General features: G+C 41.4%; 1 protein-coding gene across 6 annotated transcripts in view; it reads right to left on the minus strand.

Moving 5' to 3' along the window:
- Nucleotides 1-10492: 10492 nt before the first annotated feature.
- The window catches only part of RRBP1 (ribosome binding protein 1), a 205083-nt gene continuing 194762 nt past the window's right edge, over nt 10493-20813 (minus strand). For 3 of the 6 annotated variants that reach the window (XM_033935930.1, XM_033935928.1, XM_033935927.1), the window contains 4 exons: nt 20044-20127; nt 13675-13773; nt 12957-13100; nt 10493-10993 (listed from right to left, as the gene is read on the minus strand). In XM_033935930.1, the coding sequence (XP_033791821.1) occupies nt 10955-10993; nt 12957-13100; nt 13675-13773; nt 20044-20127 (366 nt within the window). In that variant the 3' untranslated portion in view covers nt 10493-10954. The remainder of the gene's footprint in view (nt 10994-12956; nt 13101-13674; nt 13774-20043; nt 20128-20813) is intronic. The other 3 variants (XM_033935933.1, XM_033935932.1, XM_033935929.1) reach the window with 1 other exon arrangement.

The following is a 20813-nucleotide window of genomic DNA, read 5'->3' on the forward strand; positions in this document are numbered from 1 at the left end:
CACAGACAGAAGGAAATGCAATCAGAGACTGGGAAAATATGATTGGAAAAATAAAATCACCAGACAACAAAGGTAGGAAAATTATTTTTATTTTCAATTTAGTGATTGAAATATGGTGGTTTTGAGAATTTTTACATCTGGTATCTATATTTTGCAGTGTTGAGGAAGAAATTCACTTGTTTTCTATTTATCTGGTGTTGTACTGAATGCAAAGTCTGGCATCATAGGGTTTTGTTTGTGTATATTAGGACTTTAAGATTTGGATTATTCTTTCTAATGTGCAGATAAGAAGGGGAGAAGGGAAATGGGGCAATAGTTGGAGAGGCATGTGAGGGGGTTTTTTTGAGGACAGGTATAACTACTGCATGTTTGAAGAAATCGGAAACAGTTGCAGTAGACAGTGATAGGATGAGGATGTAATAGATAGGAGGGATAATAGCAGGAGAGATAGTACTGAATAGGTAGATGGGAATTGGATCAGAGGAACAGGTAGTGGGTTTGGAAGAGGAGAGAAGATATGCAATTTCCTCTTCAGGGATTTCAAAAAAAAGGAGGAATAGATGGCAAAGTTTAAAGGAGGTTGACAGAGTGGACAGCTGGAAGTGTGTGTGGGGGAGGAGGGATGTGACCTAGTTGAGAACACAAGGTGAATCTTGTGAACCTCGTCGTAGAACAACACCAAAGCCACACCCAGAACATGGCTCTCCTTTAAATCTGTGCATCTCCACAGCAGGGGCTAAATTCCATATATGGTGTCCCAAAAAGCGCTATTCTATAAGCTGTGCTTTAAAGTTAGACGTGATTTTATAGAATAGCACTTACTCCCAGGAAACATCTAGGCACAGCCATTTGTACCAACAAAAACATGGTGCAAATGTCCACACCTAAATTTTTGTGCAGAGGCCCTAATTCTGTAATTACATATATAATTTAAAGGTACACCCCGATCTGCCCATTCGTTATCCATTTCTGCACCCCTCCCCCATTTTTGACTTGCATGTAAAATTTAGGCACGGATCCTGCACCTACACCTATGCATTTAACCCTAAACTGATTCTAATTAATTAATGCCAATAATTGTTTGTTATAACTTAGGCTCTGTTGGGCAACTACTGTAACATTCCTTAATGTTGAATGAACCAATGTAGAAATCTCGCAATTATTTCTTGCCATATCAAGTTTTACTTTTCAGCCTATTTCACAGCGTAAACACATTGACGATTTATATGCTTGATAATCACTTCATTTTCAAAGAAGTAAAACGGACAAAACAATACGATGGCCTCCTAGCCACTCAAGTCGCAAAACTAGACAACCAAATCTCCAACCTACTGCTAACCACCCCAGACTACAAGATTTTCAGAAAAGAAATAAAAACTCTACTCTTCAAGAAATTCCTGAAACAGTCATAACTTCACTTACTCTTTACAACTCTAGAAATGACAATTGTTCTTCCATTGTAACCCCCATTTATATATCTTTTGTAATCCGTCTTGAACCGCAAGGTAATGGCGGAATAGAAATCTCTAATGTAATGTAATGTAATTGTAAATAATATGAATACTCATTACATTTCTTTCCTGTTCATTGTTATAGATCTCTTTAGTAAAAAATTTTTTAAAAAAGCAAATTATCAGCGCTAATTAGCTTGTTGTTCAATTAAAATGCATGGGCAATTTGGGTACGTGACCAAAATTTTGTGTGCAATTTTTGGCATTTTCTATAGAACTAGGGAGCAAGTCTAAGAGATCCTTTTACACAGGTGTGCTAGCGTTTTTAACGCACGCACCAGATTAGCACGCACTATAGCGTGCTAGCCGAAAATCTATCACCTGCTCAAAAGGAGGTGGTAGCGGCTAGCATGCGTGGCAATATAGCGTGTGCTATTCCGCGTGTTAAGGCCCTAGCGCAGCTTTGTAAAAGGAGCCCTAAATGTAAATAGCGGTTTTCTACAATGATGTGTAAATGCTGTTAGTTATATGAAGATTTGCCACACAAAAAAAACATGTTCTTAAGGTGTTAGCTATGGGACAACGTAATGCATTTCTTGACTAGCTTTGAGAGCAAAAAGCTGTTTCTCGGGTCAGAATAAAAATACAAGTGAATCATTCCAATTATAGGTCTCATTTTACCACACCACATTAGAGGTTTCTACCATTGGCCATCGGGGCAAATGCTCCGATGCTCATAGGAATTCTATGAGCATCGGAACTTTTAACTTGCTGGCCTGTGGTAGAAACCTCTACTGCAGATTTGTAAAAGCCAGCAATAGTCTACAATGTGAAAGGGTTAGATTGATAAATACTAAGACGTTGACAAGCAATACAATTTATGGCTCCTAATGAACTAAAAACGCAGATCTTTGTTCAGTACATTTTTATCAGCTCTAAAGTGCATTTAGAAAAATATTAAGCAGTATTATTAACATCCAGTAGTGGGTATTACAAAATAAGCTTTCATGATAATGGAAAATGCAAATTAATTACCTAATGAAAAACTGGATGACCATAAGCTTGTACAAGTATTTATTCTTGGTCTTTGAACTGGAAGTCTAGCACTGTAAATTTAGTAATATACAAGACCCTGCCATATGACTGCCATCCATGAATACTGTTAAGGAAAGGGGGCACTGAATCAGCAAAAGACATCGTGCATTACAAGGGGGGTGCTGAAAGGTTTTCAGCCGAACCAAGAAAGGAACGATGTGGAGCAATGAAACTTACAAGTTATTCCACATATTCACACCTAAGTTCCACACTTGGCATATTAAATCTGAAGTTTCTGTAACCCTTCCAAAAAAACAACTCTGGTCACTGAAATACTGTTCCACTGCTGCAATCACCTCTTTATCACTCAAAAATTGTTGCCCTTTCAACCTCTTAAGGTTTGGAAACAAAAAATAGATGGAGCAAGATCTGGTGAGTAGAAACATAGAAAATGGTGGCAGAAAAGGGCCATAGCCCATCGAGTCTGCCCATTCCAAGTACCCCCCCCCCCCCTGAATTTACTCCTCTAAAGATCCCACATGAGCATCCCATTTTCTCTTGAAATCCGTCACGCTGCTTGCCTCAATCACCTGCAGTGGGAGTCTGTTCCAATGATCCACCACTCTTTCGGTGAAGAAGTACCCTCTGGAGTCTCCATGAAACTTCCCTCCCCTGATTTTCAGCGGGTGCCCTCTGGTGGTCGAGGGTCCCACGAGACAGAAGATATCCTCTTCCGACTCGATGCGGCCCGTGATGTACTTGAACGTTTCAATCATGTCTCCCCTCTCTCTTCGTTCCTCAAGTGAGTACAGCCGCAATTCTTTTAGTCTTTTTTCGTATGTCAGATCCTTGAGTCCCAAGACCATCCTGGTGGCCATTCGCTGAACCGACTCGATCCTCAGTATGTCCTTACGGTAGTGTGGTCTCCAGAATTGGACACAGTACTCCAAGTGAGGCCGCATTTACCTGGAGTACTGTGTCCAATTCTGGAGACCACACTACCGTAAGGACATACTGAGGATCGAGTAGGGCGGATGGTCTCTGCACTGAGACCCCAGCTGCATCAAAACATCCATTGCTTTTGCCAACCATGTGAGCAGGTGCATTGTCTTGCAAAAAGAGAACTCCTTTCCGCAGCTTCCCTCTCCTTTTTTCTTTCAATGCGTCCTTTAATCGGCACAGCAAGTTACAGTAGTATTCTCCGTTAACTGTTTGGCCCCTTGGAAGATAGTCAGTCATTACAACACCTTCCGGATCCCAAAATACTGTGGCCATGACCTTTCCTGCTGACTTTTGGGTCTTGAATTTCCTTGGCCTTAGCCTGCAACAGATGTCGGACAACCAGCATAAAACAATGTGTGCATTTCTGCTCAAGAACGCTCTGATTAAGATCTGATAAACTTCCCTGACTGATATGAGATAAAAGAGAGTGGCATAATCTTTAAATGATAAAATGCGAGCATTAGATATTTATTGGCCAATGCTGAATGCAAGAACTTTCAATGTTATCAAATTAGGACAAATGGTATTTTGTCACGTTGTGAAAATGTTGATTTAGCTACATATTACACTGCTCCATCCAAATGGGGTGGATGCAATCCCCAGCTGCTATTTCAAAGTGGCATCAGCCAGCCCTCAGGCTGTAGCCCTAGTTGTACGGAAATGTACCATGCTGTTTTGCCATCATATAATAAGATGGTGCAAGAGCCAGAGCCTGTCAGTCCTTTTTCCAAACCGAGATTCAGTAGGGTAGAAGTGACTGGTGATCAGTCCTGCACCATTTGGGCTTCAAAGACCCCTGTGGGTGGGATCTCAGATGTGACCCAATGAGCTTAAAGGTGCCAAAATTGAGGTATAAATGTTTAGAGTAAATTTGGGCAATTTTTATTTTTGAAAGTTTTGTGTACTATTAGGGTCAGTAGAATGGGACCATGCAAATTTTTTCACAGCTTTTCCATGCTCTACAGCCTAAAAACTGCAAGGGTATATGATTTCTGGGGTTAACTACTTTTTTTATAGGCAAATAGTCCTCAATTTTTAAGAGACATAATTAGCCCTTACCTGAGGCTGAAATGTGGTAGGATTATAGAAACATAGAGGCAGACAAAGCCCTAATGGCCCATCTACAGCATCCACTTTCTCCTCCCCTTCCTAGGAAATCCTAATCCTACATGCCGGTCCTAAGTTTTCTTGAATTTAGACAGCCTTTGTCTCCACCACCTATTCCACACATCTAACAATCTTTCCGTAAAAAAGTATTTCTTTATATTACTCCCGAGTCTATCACCTCTTAACTTCATCCTATGCCCTCTCATTTCAGAGCTTCTTTTCAAATGAGAGACTTGTCTCATGTACATTTATGCCACATAGTTATTTAAATGCATCATCTCCTCTTTCTCACCTTTCCTCCAAAGTATATATAGAGATCTTTAAGCCTGTCTACATACACCTTTTGACAAAGACCACCGATCGACTCCATCCTGTTTATATCTTTTTGAAGGTGTGGGCTCCAAAATTGCACACCTACACTTCGCCCTCCGTATTTGCGGTGGATGCGGGCGGAACATAGATGCGAATATGGAAAAACTGCAAATAATTTTTTATATGTTATTTGCGGTTTTGTGTAAACGCCATTGTTTTTACTATTGAAACCCCAAATAACTTTTCAACCTTTGTTTGAAAAAAGCCGCTATTATTACTATTTGTTGTGGTGGGAAGGGGAGAAAAGCTTGCAAGGCTGAGGAGAATGATGATGCACAGGAAAAAAAGAATCAAAGAAGAAAACAGAAAAAAAAACAAAATCACAAATTCAAATGCACAAAAACAAAGTGGGATTGTCCTAATCAGAATGATGTGCACAAATAAAGTGTCAAACTCCCATCTGATGGTTCAAATGCCTTTACTCATCCAAAAACTCATTAACTCATCCAATGACTCAACATGTACATGTTTCGGCCAAACCAGCTGCCTCAGGAGTCTTAAAGAGTCTTCAGCAGGTGTGTCAAGAACAGTACTCGCAGTTGGGAACTATACCAAATGTACTTCAGCTGAAAAGAAACTTTATTTGTGCGCATCATTCTGATTAGAACAATCCCACTCTGTTTTTGTGCGGTAAAAAGAGAAAACATAAATAAAGACAACAGTTCCCAAACCTAAAGGTAGTGAATGCTGAAAGTTGGTGAGAAAGGCTCTCGCTAAGTTTCTAGCTCGCTTTCTCCTAACCAACCCCTAGCTGCACGAGAAGATGAGAAATGTGTGTTTTCCTTCTTGTCACGCCAAATCACTTACAAAGCTGGGAAGCGTAAAGGTAAGGCTTGTTAGCGCAGCAAAAAACATAACTACCTTCCCAACCCCAAGTCTGAAAGGATGTCGGATGATCATGAAGCGGGGGGGGAGGGGGGAGGGGATGGCAGGGCCCCACCGCTTGTACCTGCTATCCACAGTGACTGATCTGCCTGTGTTGGAGTTGCTGGGAAGCAGCGATTTTGAGGCAGAAAGCATGGAAGCAGCGATTTTCAGAGTGAATGTTGGTAAGTTGGAACTTTACTCATGATGTAATTTATGGGGGCGGAGTCAGCATCTGAAAAATCGCAAATAAGCGAAACCGCGACTACAGAGGGAGAAGTGTATTCTAAATGAGATCTCACCAGTCTTATACAGGACCATCAATGCCTCCTTTTTCCTACTGGCTATATACCTCTCCCAATCCAATCCTTTAGTTTTTATACCAAATCATCCTCTTAAAAAGAAGCTCTACTCGGTTTACATAAATAATAATGAAGTACAATCCAAACTCTTCTAGTAGAATTATTTATACAATGTTTTTTTGAAAAAGTATTGTTTTTACAGATTTTCTAAAAGTATAAAGAGAAGAAATCAAGCTGATCTCTACAGGAAGCTCATTTCAGAATGAAGTGAAGGTATACTGTATATAAAGGAATGAGAATTATAGCCTTGTACCTTTAGTCCCTTAAATGAAGGAAAATAAAATTTATACAAGTGAGAAGCTCTTGATCTCACAGTTTGTAAAGCGTTAAAGGAAATGGAATGGAGACCAAAGGCAAAAAATTCCATGTAGAATTTTAAATACTACACTTGCACATTTAAACTGGATTCTGAAATGAACTGGAAGCCAGTGAGGTGCACTCTAACGAGGAGACAGGTTTAAAGGAATGCTAAAGTATTGGCTATACAAAGAGGCTTTCGAGACCTAAATTTTACGAGGCTTTCACTAGCTCAGCCAAATAATGAAACCTTTTATCCCTTTTTGTTTTAACGTTTTTTTGTGCTTCTATTCTATATGCACTATAGTTCCTCCTGTGTTGGTTTCTAGGAACACTTAAATACGTTGGTCTTCCCTACCATACAACTAGGCTCCTTGTCTAAACCGCCTACCAGAAAGTAGATGTAGTTAGGGGTGAATCATGGGCGTGTTTGGCATGTAGGTACCGGTTTTGGACTTAGGTACCGGTATTTAGGCCAAGAGAGCCCCAGCATAAATATTGTGTGCCTGTTAGAGCGCCTACCACTGCCTACGTCCACTTTCAGTGCCACTAGACGCATCTTATAAACTATGCCTAACTTAGGATTGACACTAAACGCTATGTTCCTTGATTCCTATGGTTTAGACACTGTTTATAGAATCAGGGTCAGAGTGACTCTGAATATCTTGGCAGACTACCTCAGCACTATCTGGATAGGAGCATAGGTGGGGCCTGGGCAATCCCAGAATTTATCCAGATAGTAGGGGCTATTTAGTTTGCTACCTCGATATCTTATCTGGAAAACTAAGTATAGAAAAGGGCTGACCTAAGTTATTTGCACAGTAATCTGAATATCTCGTGTTGTCTGGATACAATCGAATGCTAACTGCATTATCTGGATACGGGTGCTGAACATCTAGATATTTTTTGGCAACCACGGCCAGTATTTTAAAGAGACCTTGATCATAATGGCTGAATATTGACTCTAGAGTTCACCTTCTAGCTATTTTTTGTCCTTTGACCGTGGGGTCTTTGGTGAGGTACCAGTGCTATGTGATACCCAGTAATTATCTGCATGCCCCATTGATATAGTTTGTAGGGGGCTTTGCTTAAGCAGTTGTGCCTAACAGTGAGGGTTCATCCATGTTTGTCTGTCTCTCTGTTAGTCCACCTGTCTGTACACATCTGTTTTCATATCTGCAAACAATTATGTTCAGAAGGATGAATTGTCAGGAGGAAACAGTGAATAGCAAGTGCCTGACCATCCAAGCAAGAGGAGCAAGGATGATATAAGGGTATGAACTGGGACCCAACCCCCACCAGCACAGGAGCTGGCCCAGAGTCACTGCCATGGGCAAACAAGAGGGTTGACAGCGGTGATCATTATGCATATCTATAACTTGTACACTTCATGCGATCGATCAGGTTCTATTAAACCCAGAACCATAAGTGAAAATACCTTTCTGGAAAATGTTTGTGAAAATTTTAAGATCACTTGTATCAATATGTGAGACCCAGCTCAGATTAGTTTGGCCCACAGACTTAGATGGAAGCATAATTTGGGCACCCGATATGGGGAGCATGATTGGCAGGCGTTGGAAACTGCTGTGCCTGTTATCCAGGGCACTTTATTCCAGGAAAATGGAGTGAAGATTACATATAGGTGGTTCTTTACTCCTGTTTGATTATATTATGTTTCCTGTGATCTCTTCCCAGTGCTGAAAGTGTGTGTGTGTGTGTGTTGAGGAACTACTGGTCATATTTGGTGGGCTGGTCCTAGGATCTCTTACTTTTCTCTATTTTTTTTATCAACTCTCACCCCAAGGTATTCTGTCCTTTTGATATTTCTTTTCTGCTTATATCCAACATCCATCTTTCTTCTGTGTCCCTATTTGTCACGTCCAATGTCTTCTCTTTGTACCTCTGCCCCTATCCTCCTCCCATTCAGTATCTACCCTCTCAGTCTCCCTAGGATGTAGAGCAGACTCCTACGTGCATAGTACCCATTAACTCCAATTGCTTGTTAGCACTTAACAGACTCTTAATTCCTTATGCCCCTACAAGAATTCTTAGGTCTAACGATCAGCATTTACTTAGTTCTCTCTCAAGGTTATCAATATGTGCCGACAATAACATCTTTTGGCTCCACAGTAATGGCTCCACAACTGTGGAATCTCTCCCTATTCACTTAAGGGAAGAACGCATGTTAGACCGATTTAAGAGTAAGTTGAAATGCTTTCTTTTTAAAGATGCCTTCAACTGCTAGCACTGTCTTGAATCACTCCTTAGGGTCGGCCCTGTGACCTTCTTTCTTATTACATCGCCCTCCCTTTTTGTCTTATTTTCTTTAAAATATTGTATTTCTTTCCCTCTTCCCTCACTATGCAAGTCTAGTTTGTGAATATATGTGGCATGTTTTGTCCCCCTGAAAGTTGTATGGTTTTTAGTTATGTACATCACTTTGAAGTTTGATTAAACAATTCATCAAATTTTAAATAAACTTGGACTAATTAGATTGTGCATACATCTGTGATTCACACCCAAATATGGGTAGGGTTTCCAGATTTCCTCTTTAAAAAAAGGACACCTGCCCCCCCCCCCCCGATCTGCCCCAATCAGCCCCCACACAAACCACTAGTCTCCTTCCTCAAGCTCGGGGCTGTGTCTGGATGTCTACTACTCATGTGCGGATGTTGATGACATATCGCATGCATGTGCATATGCATGTGACATCATCACATTGACATCCATGCCTACTCAGAGGACATCCAGACACGGCCCTGAGCTCGGGCCCCTCAAAACCTGGATAAATTGCCAGGTTTTGGAAATCCTTCTGAGCACCCAGACAGTCCTCTAAAAAGAGGACATGTTCAGGTTTTCCCAGACATCTGGTAAACCTAAATATGGGTGAACTAAACGGAATCTGGGGATTGTTATTCTATAGGGCTTATTTTCATAGGCTTGGCAGAAAAATAGAATGCACTAGATCACTAATAATGCATGATATTCATCTTTTATTAGCGTATCAGTGTCATGGGGGACTTGTAGTCCAACTTTTCCTATAGAAGTCGAGAGGAATATCGTGTTTTATTTTGTCTGGGAAAGTGATTTCATAAATCTTTTCACCAGAAAATTGATGCAAGTATTTAAGGAGGCATAGCCCCCGATGAAACCTAGAGTGAACCGGTTGGGCAGCCGTTGGGCATAAAGATAAGTGCCTTTCCTTTACAGCACTATAAGCACATTATCACTTTTTGAGCCTGTAAAAATAATTAAAAATTAATATATGCAACTCATCTTACCAAGACCGATGAGGAACACATCACCCCTGTAAAGGCACGGAAAATTAATAAGTAGTGCCTTGGGTGTTTGAGGTCTGGTAATAAAATCAACTTGATATGAGTTTGTTCTCCATCCTATTCAAGTTAGTTTAGTGAACATCTCTGAATTTTTCCTTATTCAGTAGATAAGTGCAGTAGATAAAAACCAGGACTTGATGATCCTGAATGAAAAGAAAATCAGTCTCCACCTCTAACACCATTAGACTCTACTCCAGAGGGATATTTATCAATGCTACTCATGTACTTGCAGGGTAATCAATATACATGGATATGAATAAAGGACCACTGAGCTCTTGTAAGAAATGGCTGCGGGACATAAGAAAAAGACTTGTTTTCTGAATTTAGATCCAAAATCCCTGGAATTTATAAATAAAAAATGAGAACACACAAGTTCTGATTATATTTAGTCATACATCATGGTCTACATCACTGTTTTCTTTAAGCTGAGCCGGAGCCTTCTAATTGCATTGGTATCAGTGTGTTTTTCAATCACTAAGGATGGGCAGATTTCCCTGGAGCCCTGCAGAGTTTGCCTGTCTCTAACTATTAAAACTATGATAGTGAAGCAGCACCACCTACTGGCAAGACTGTAGGTAGAAGACTTCCACTTGGCAGAACAGGGGCTTACATTCTCAATATTTCCTCCTCTCCAAAATTTTTTATAAAAATAAGACAACACAACTTTGGCAACAAGATTATTTTAATGGTATCAAAACATCCACCAAGCCACAATAAATTTCCTAGGGGCCATCTGCAATAAGTAGAGGCCATCTTCATTTCAGTTGTGTACCTTTCATTCAGCCTTCCTTTCACTCCAAAAACAAAAAAAATTATAATTGCACTGATCAATGTACGTAAAGTACAAAGTGTTCCCTTTTCACACGATCATGTATTTTGTTAATACATAAGGTAGACATTTGGATCTGGCTTACTGACACAGTCAGAGTTTTCCTAATGGAATGCAGTTTTACAAAACATCATTAAGATTCTTTTAAAAAATTATGCTTCTAATACTTTTTTACAGAAATATTTTGGCTCACAATTGACTTTATTTTTTTTTTAATTTACAGTAAGTCGAGCATATATATAAGGAATGTGTAAGGCATTTATGTCAGTTGAGTACAGGAGTTCATTTCCAAATTAATCAAACCGATGTTCCCTCTTTCATTTCACTATCTTCTTCCTGGAACAGAAATTGCATTTAACTGCATTATATTGATTACTAATCACATTGTTATTAACTGCACCGCTATTCATGATAACATAGATATATAATATAGAAACAAGCTTTAACTTTATTCATAATTAGAAGTGTACAAGTTAGAATTAATTACTATTATTTCTCATTTCTATACTGCTGAAAGGCGTATGCAACACTGTACATTTAGGGGTCCTTTTACTAAGGCGCTTACGCGTCCATTATACTCTATGGATGCATTAGCGTTTAGCGTGCGCTAAATTGGCTAGTGCGCCTTAGTAAAAGAGGGGGTTAATTGTGCACACAATATAAGTGCATGTGGTTTTTCCAGCACTATTTTAACAAGAGGATCTTAAAAATTTATTTAAAATTGGCCTCTTTTCTACATGATTGGAAATTTAATATATGATTTTTTTGATGAGCTATTTTAGAGATGCAAATTATACAAGTTATGATGTGCTTATGATTATTCTTGTATTTCTTGACCAAGGGGCCCTTTTTACAAAGCCACAGTAGTGATGTCCGTGCAGCAAATTGGGTGACAGGTCAAATGCGTGCAAGACAACAACGCGAAGACAAATCAGCAGAAAGATAATTACATTACATTACATTACATTAGTGATTTCTATTCCGCTTGTGCCTTGCGGTTCTAATACCGCGCAAAGACAATAGCGCGAGAGACAATTCAGCGCAAGGATAACTCAGCGCGAGACAATTGAGGGCAATGATAATTTCGCGCAAGACAACTGAGCGCAAGGATAACTCAGCGCAACGATAATTCAGCGTGCCTCAAAATGGCGCGTGGCGAACGAAGGGCATGCGCATGTTCAACACGTTAACACGTGATCACGTCACCACATTATCAGTATGCTCACTTATCTTGCGCCCGTTTGTCCACGCGCTGTTGTCTTGCGCGCATTTGACTATGAACCGCAAATTGGTTGCATCCCTATGGGCTGTGTCGAATTTGCCACTCCGGGATTCACTACCGTGGCTTTGTAAAAGGGGCCCTAATGTTGGTAACTTCTATTTTTTTTTTTTTTTTAATGAAATCAGGTGGAATATAAATCTCAGACTAGTACAGAATAAAAAATGCACCACAAATAATCTTCTCGCACAGCTCTGAATGAATCCAATAGCATAATTAGAAATGTTCCCATCCAGAACTATGTGTTGCACACATTGGGCTTGATTCTGTAAATGGTGCCTAATGGCACTGCTCTACACAGCTGTCAATCAACCATTAGGCGTGCTTTATAGAATCATTCCTAGCGGGGGGGCCTTGACGTACTTAGGTGTCACTAGGCGTCCTTGTGGTAGGTCAGGGTTGTTCTGGCCTAATTTACCAGTGCTTAACTACAATGCCCAGTGACACTAACTCTCTCTTTTACTAAGATGCGCTAGCTGATTTAGTGCGCGCTAAATGCTTCCCCCCCCAAAAAAAAATAGAAGGAAGAAAAAAGAAAAGAAGATTTCTTTAAAGCTTCTGAGCAGTCTGGATGCAGGCTTGCAACCTGGGAAACGTCAGCTCAATTTGGTTTTTTCTGGTCTAGACTAACATTACCAGGGCTAATATCGACAACTGCGAAAGAAACTCTCAAATGTCAAATTCTGAGCCATTTGTCCCTCTATAACAGGGCTGCCCAAGTCCAGTCCTCGAGATCTACTGGCAGGCCAGGTTTTCAGGATACCCACAATGAATATGCATGAGAGATTTGCCTGCACTGCCTTCTTGGTATGGAAATCTCTCTCATGCATGTTCATTATGGATATCCTGAAAACCTGGCCTGCCAGTAGATCTCGAGGACCGGACTTGCAGCCCTGCTCTATAAGATATGGCTATTGACCTATCTTCAAGACTTTACTGAGGTTCAAGAAGACCCAGCCAATCCACAGATGAATCAATTCCTTAAAATTCGTAGAAAGAAAGAAAGAAAGGCAGACATACCGCTTCTTGAAGCTGATTTTGCAAAGTCTGAACGGTTTCCCTCTCCTTAGCCAGCTGCTCCTGGGTCACCTTTAGAAGTTGCTGTAGTTTGGTTGCAGCTTGACCCAAATCTCTTGTTAGCTTCTTTTCTTTGTCAAGCCTCTCCTTCAAAATAATACAAATGATTATCTTCAGGATTCCGAATGAATTCACATTGCAAAAAAAATGTCTCAGTCCATATTTTAAATCTGCATTTTGTAATCTAGAACCTAATTACAGCTTCACGGCTGCACACATATGGACTTCAGACCTGCGACCACTCCAGTATCTCCGAGTTCCCTGCACCTGCTTACCGCCCCCTGCATTCTATCCCAGCAGCTGACCTTAGGTATCCTTTTGAGAATTACTCCCTTTGCAAATAGTGTGTACTATATCCCTTAAGAGTGTGTATTATTATCGACAAACAAGAAAACCACAAAGGGCCCTTTTCTTGACGCAGTTCTACATGAATTAATACCGAGTGTTTATTTATCGGATTAAGGTGTGATAACTGCAAACTCTAAAGCACTTTAGTAAAAGGACTCCAAATTGTCATGCTACTGTTGCTCATTTTTGTTTGTTTACAATTATGACCACATGGGATATGTTGTTGCAAACAATAACCCATCCTTAGACAGAAACTCACAAAAAAATGGGCGAAGCAAAATTCACTTTGCTGCATTCCTAGTTTCAGAATTACCTTAAGCTTTAAAGCCTCTTCTGTGTCAGAAACTGTAGAGTCTCCTGCAGATCTCAACTGCTCCAATTCAGTTTGTAAACTGCATATCATTTTCTGGGACTTTTAATTTTATGCAAAAAGGAGGAAAAAGAGATATTTATTTTGAGATTCAGGACTGCTTTCTTATGTCCAAGGTCAGAAAAGGCCTTTTTCTTTAGCAACTCTCCAGACCAGCATAGGATTAATCCTACAAGCGGGTATATATCTTATCATGACCAGCAGGTAGAGACAGACAAAACTTTGGAACTGTACATATCATGTGACCCCTCCCTAATTACCTCAGTCTTCTCTCAGTCCAGCAGGTGTGATGAGCTGTACCCATCTCCCTTGGTAGAGCTGTTGGAATTTGTTTAGGAATTTTTTTGTCCCTTTTTGTTGTCAGATAGAGCTTGGGTGGACCCTATTTGGGGGTCCGTCTGACCTCAGGAGTGTCAAACCCAGCGGGTCTCGAGTGTGGTCTCTCCCTCCACTTTCCTCCACCTCCCCACATTTTTGTAGAGGTGCCTCAACAGTAAGCCTGACCCCCTGGTAGTAAGGCATATTGTTTAGAGAGCCAGTGGAGTCTGTTCTGAAAAAAAAAAAAAATCCTGAGGTAGTGCCAGTCTGAAGGGTTGCTTTCCCTTTAAATTTGCTGTATTTTTTTCAACTAACCGGCACTTTTTTCTAGTTAGGTTGTGTATGGAGCAATGAGCGCTTCTCAGGGGAAGAAGTGCTCATTTTGCTCCAGACGCGAGGCACTCGCGGTCAGCCTGTGCAAGCGGTGTACAGACCGGTGTGGTACTGGAGCTCCGTCAGCAGTGGCTGCAGGCATCCAGAGCTCTCCGCCGCTAGTGCCTCGCGAGTCGGCTGGGAGCAGTGAGGAAGCCCGGTCTTCAACAACAGTGAACCTTACTTATTAGGGTTCAATTGTACTGTGGCATATGAGCCATCAATTCCATTTATGTATAACTTGTGTAGTTGTCTTTCTTAAAATAAATAAAACAGCATTTTTTAAAACTTATCATTGCATGCAATGCCTCTAGCGTGCCCCAACGGGACCCGTTTCGCAAGTAAGGGCTTTTTCAAGGGTTAAGGAGCTCTTTTCGCAGCGTCCTCACAATTCTGGGGCTAGCAATACTGCACGTGTTAAACACTAATGCCTCCATAGAACTTGCGTATTTTTTGTTTAGCGCGCGCTAAAAACGCTAGTACACCTTAGTAAAAGGAACCCTAAGTTAAGCATCTATGTTGGTTAGGCACCTAACTTTAGGTGGATTTGATAGAATTAGAGTCTTAGTGACATTTTGAATATAAATGTAGGCACTCGGCCCTAGTAAATTTTTAAAAGAGGTCAATTTAGGAGCATAAATCCTTTGCATACCAGGTTCTATACCTGTATGGGCAATACTGGAAGCTGTAATCAATCACTTGGAGCTTTCCTATTCTCACAGAACAAAAAGTTTAATGCATAAGAACATAAGAGTTGCCATACTGGGACAGACTGAAGGTCCATTGAGCCCAGTATCCTGTTTCCAACAGTGGCGAACCATGGTCCCAAGTACCTGGCACAAACCCAAAGAGTAGCAACATTCTAGAGCTGATATTGTGATGTCATAATGCCTCATTCCAGCAATGCCTAAGAGCCAACCTCATCAGTGATATCACAATGGCTTGATTATCCCTATACTTGGCTCACATAAGAGTTGCCATACTGGGACAGACTGAAGGTCCATTGAGCCCAGTATCCTGTTTCCAACAGTGGCCAACCCAGGTCCCAAGAACCTAGCTAGATCCCAAGTAGTAAAATAAATTTTATGCTGCTTATCCTAGGAATAAGCAGTGGATTTCCCCAAACCATGGCCTATGGACTTCCCTTTTAGGAATTTATCCAAACCTTTTTTTAAACCCAGCAACAAATTCCAGATTTTAATTGCACATGTGAATAAATATTTCCAGGAATTGGATCTTTTCAATCAATTGTTGACATTAATTAGTACTGACTGGGATTTGCACACACATCTGCCTGCATGCTATTTTATAACACTGGGTTCCCTACGTCCTGCAGCATGTAACTCACATAGGGGTATGGCCATAGGAAGGGTATGGGTGGATCAGAGGCATTCTGAAAATTTGGGCAGTGTTATAGAATAGAACGGGGTGCACATCCAACTTGCACACCACGATTTACACCAGGTTTCAGCAGGTGTAAGTCCTAGCACCCAAAGTTAGGCCCAGGAATCGGCACTATGTGACATTCTATAAAGAGAAATCAACCTGGAAAGTCCTTTCTAGAACAGAGCTGAGCATCAATTTTTTTTCTGGTGCAGATTTTTGAGTGTGATTTACTGAATCTGTCCCCAAGACACTATTCTGTGCTCTGTTTAGAGAAAAAGAAGATCCTCCTGTACCAACTAATAAAATCATAGATCAATAAAAGGTAGTAGAAAAATACTGTATATACTTGAATATAAACTGAGATTTTTGGGCCCAAAAATGGGGGTTTCGGTATATATTCAAGTTAAACCCATCACACACCCACTGCGGACCTCCACTACTGCCCTGGTGGTCCAGTGGCCCAGGAAGCCGGAGCTGCCGTCAATCCCTCCCTTCTGGCGACTTTGTGCAACTAGCCCGCCCCTCCCCTCACTGTCCCCCTTCATGTCTATCTTAGGTCCCTGGTGGTCCAGTGGTGAGGCAGGCAGGTATGATCCCTTTATACTCCTGCCTGGCCGCCTCCATAGTGAAAAAATGACTTGTCACGAGATCCGGGCAAATTTTGTGAGACTGTGACCAGCTGGACACCTTAGAGGGCACTGCTGTGAACTTTACATAAAGTGTATCAGATGTATATCTCACCATAACCCCCTTATAATTTATGGTGAGCCCCCCCCCCAAAAAAACAACCTACTATACCTACCTGTCTACCACCCCATAACCCTTATGCCTAGAGGTGCACCTATATTTATTTTAAAAATTTCTATACCGTTTACAGCTAAATGGTTAACAGAATGTACATACATAGTTTTAAGAACATAATAAAATAAACATACAAGCAAGCCTTAAAATTCATAGCTAAAAAATACTAACATAACTTTACATAAAAACAGAACTTAAGAGTCATGGCTAAAAATTAATAGCATATCATGGATACAGATTAAGAGCATATCTGTAGATCATAAACAGTTTATCAGGTTTACCAAAAAGAGAGATATGTCTAAAAGAAAGCATCCAAAATCAAACTCGGGGAATAATAATCTAGTATTTGGTGGATCCAAATGATGAACAGTTCAATTATATAAATAACCGATCCCCTCCCTATATGATTTTAGCCTTAATACATTATATGTAAACTAACTTCAGAAGTGCTCAGAACCCACAGGTAAAGAAGCTGCAACTGGGGACACGCCCCAATGGTATAGGAAATGCAACACTGAAGAACGGAAGGAGAAGCAGTAGTCCTCTTGGTTGTCACAAGAAGTGGTGGGTTCTCTGAGGCAGCCCGCGAGGGCGAAATGCGTCAGAACCTGATAGTATCATAGCAGCCAGCTTCATTGATTTCACCAGGCTATGGAATTTTTTTTAGCGTTCGTATGAAATGACTGAAATCTTAAGCATGAATTTCAAGCACTAAGCACTTTATATAAAAGAAGAAAATCACAATAAAATAATATAATAAGAATAATTAAACAGATTTTCAGTGTAGGAGGAAGTGCAGTGATAGACCAAGGGGGTTTGTATTTTGGGGCGTGACCCCGTTTGTGGCTTCTCTACCTGCAGGTTCTGAGCATTTCCGAAGTTAGTTTACATATAATATATATTAAGGTTAAAATCATATAAGGAGGGGATCGGTTATTTATATAATTAAAAGAAAGCATCAACAAATAACTGTGACAATAGAATAGGGTTTTGGTGGACTCACACTTTCCACCATAAATGTAGTGGTTAGAGTGGCTTATGGGCCTGGGTCCTCCTCACTATGGTTCACTGACCCATCCACCAGGTTACTTAAGACACCTCTGTGATGCTTTACTAGGCTTTCCCATACCAAGTCCTGCTGTTCTAGAGACAGGTATGTACTCTTTCATTTATATCTTTGTGAGGTGGGAGGGGGTTAGTGATCACTGGGGGATTGTGGATGGGTCATAACTTAATCCCTCCAATGGTGATTTGTTAAGTTTGGGTTTCTTTGTGGCACTTAGACACTTCTAAAACAGATCTAACCCAAACGTCTAAATTACATCCAGGACATCCTGGGAAAAGTTTGATTATATCACCACAAGATGTCCAAGCCTAACCTGCACAAAGCCGGTCTGTACCACACTCCCTCGACCTGTGGATGCATCTAATATAATAAAATGGTAAGCCGCGCATGCGCACTTCCTAAGCGTGCGTCCGTTTTCTGTGAGCTGTAGCGACCCATAGGAAGTGCGCATGCGCGGCTTACGATCTGGCCTCACGCGAGGCAAGACAACTGCGCGCCCTTCTCTGCTCTCCACCTGCAGAGCGGCGGTTGCCGCCTGTTAGCACACCCTGCCCTCTCCAAGCCTGGACCGCAGCCAGCCAACGATCGCCTCCACAGCGCGGAACAAGTCGACGGCTCTCCCCTCCCGCACCAACCGCTGCCGCTCCTGTTTTAAGCGGCCTGATGAGGTACGCGGCCGGCTGTAGCGAACCTCGCAGGCCGCTCTCCACATGAAGCACGTTCCCTGTGACGCGATCACGTCAGAAGGAACATGCTACCACATGGAGAGCGGCCTGCGAGGTTCAAAACAGCCGCCCATGAACCTAAGCAGGCCGCTTTGAACAGGAACAGGAGCGGCAGCACTCCCCCCTCCTTTCAGCGGCCGGCAAACAACATGGAGGACTGCTTCCGGGAGGAATCGGCTTCCAGCCTCATATCTCAGGCCTGACCAGCGAATCAAAGGGGAGAGGATATGCTGGATGGAGGGAGCAAGACAGATACTGGTTAGAAGACTGAAAATAAAGGGGGAAGAGAGAGAAAGAGAAGATGCTGGAAGGGAGGAGTTAGCAAAAAAACAAACAAACCAAAAAAAACCTCCCAAAAAAACAAACAACTGGAGAAATAGAAGCAGATAGAGATGCAGAAAAATAAATGGAGGAAAACTGAAAGATAAGGTTAAAGTCTGAGATGGATGTAGGAGAGGAAGTGAAGACAGAAATGAGAGAAGAGCCAGATAGACTGCAAACCCTGGTAAGAAAATTGAGAGAAGAGAGCAGAAACTGGAATAAACATGAATAAAATGGCCAGACAATAAAAGTAGAAAAAAAGAATTTTATTTTTAATTTCATTAACAGAAAATGCAGTTTTACTGTAAATTTGCACTGCTTTCTTTTTATATTCCAAAGTGTATAGTGTTTTTTCTCTTTCTCTGGTGTTGAACTGCATATTGCTGGACAGGGGGAGCAGGAAGAGGTGCTGATGGACAGGGGGGAATGAAGGGAGACCTACTGCTGGACAGGGGGAGCAGGAAGAGGTGCTGATGGACGAGGGAGCAGGAAGAGGGGAGAGGTAAAATAAAGGGAAAAGGGCTGCTGTTGGATAAGGTGAGCAGTGATGGGGTGGGGGAGGACACAGGGGAGGTAAAAGGAAGGGAGAATGAACAGGGGGAGCAGACAAGGGGTGGTGGTGGACAGCCAAGGAAAAAAAAAGATAGAAATACAGAAAGCGGCTAAGGAGAGAGAAAAAGAAATAAAGACAGACACACACACACACATAGTCTAGCACCCGTTAATTTAACGGGCTATAAGACTAGTATCTTTATACTTCACCAAATCACTGAATATAGATCCCCCTATCCTCTAGAAGAAAATACAGGGAAGATAAAGAGACAAACATCCAGATATCTAGGATTATATATCTGGGCTGAGTTCTTAGAAATTTCATTAATCTTAATAGCAGCTGTTAAAAGCCATACAGTCAGTGGCGTAGTAAGCTGGGGGTGCCAGCACCTCTCTACCCCCCCCCCCCACACCTGCACTCTCCTTTTCCTGCACTCCCACCACCTCCACGTATCTTTTTTTAAAATCTGCTGCTCGCACCGGTCTAGCTCCCTCTGAAATCACTTCCGGGTCGCGAGGCAAGTAAGTGACATAAGAGGAAAGCCAACACCAGCACAAGCAGCAGACCAGAGAAGCTGCTCACGCTGGCGAAGGGAGGGCACGAGTGAGGTAGGGGAGGTTGTTGTGGAAGAAGCGGTGGGGGGCAGTGAGGAGGGCATAGGGGGATTGGTACAGAAGGAGGGACAATGAGGAGGACACGGGGGCGTCATTGCCCCTCGCTACACCTCTACATACAGTTAAATAAACTCAGAAGCATGTGAAACAGGTTACCTCTTCAAATTCTTCTGCTAACTTCTGCCTCAATGCTTGCTCATCCTCTAGATTTACTTCAGTTTGCTCCATCTGGGATTCCAACTGCATCAACAGAAACACATCAATAGTGTCATGATACATGTCAGGTCGTAATCAGACCGCTAGAAATTCAGATTGTGGAAAGCTCGTAATGTACCAAAAAGAGCGTAATGTTTTTAGAACTTTGCAGCTGACAGGGTATAGAAAGCTGGTATTAAGAGCTTGAAAATTTTTTTTCAGTATATCAGAATATTATTTTTACAGAGAAATGTTATACCAAAACAGAGCATCGAAGCTAACCCAGCTGGGGATAAAACTATTTAGTTATGCAGATGATTTTACGATTATCATCCCATTCACCAATTCTGTCTCCGAAACTATTCCCAAAGCTTCAGAAGCTATAAACATGATGGAACAATGGAAGACAAACTTTAGGCTCAAACTTAATTCAGATAAAACGACTTTTTTCATTGCTTCACCACATCCACTTGACATTAAATCACCCCTCTGTATCAATAACCTTAGTTACCCTATCCAGCCCTCCATAAAGATACTAGGTGTAACTCTGGATCAATGCCTAACCATGAAAGACCAAGTAGATTCCTTAATCAGAAAGGGATTTTCACTCTCTGGAAACTCAGATCCCTTAAAGTTTATTTTGTTACATCGGTTTTTAGAATCCTAGTCCAATCCCTCGTACTAAGTCTGCTTGACTACTGTAACATCGCCTATTTGGCAATTTCCCAAAA

This window comes from Geotrypetes seraphini, chromosome 3 (genome assembly GCF_902459505.1).
Source record: "Geotrypetes seraphini chromosome 3, aGeoSer1.1, whole genome shotgun sequence".
NCBI classification, from domain to species: Eukaryota; Metazoa; Chordata; class Amphibia; order Gymnophiona; family Dermophiidae; genus Geotrypetes; species Geotrypetes seraphini.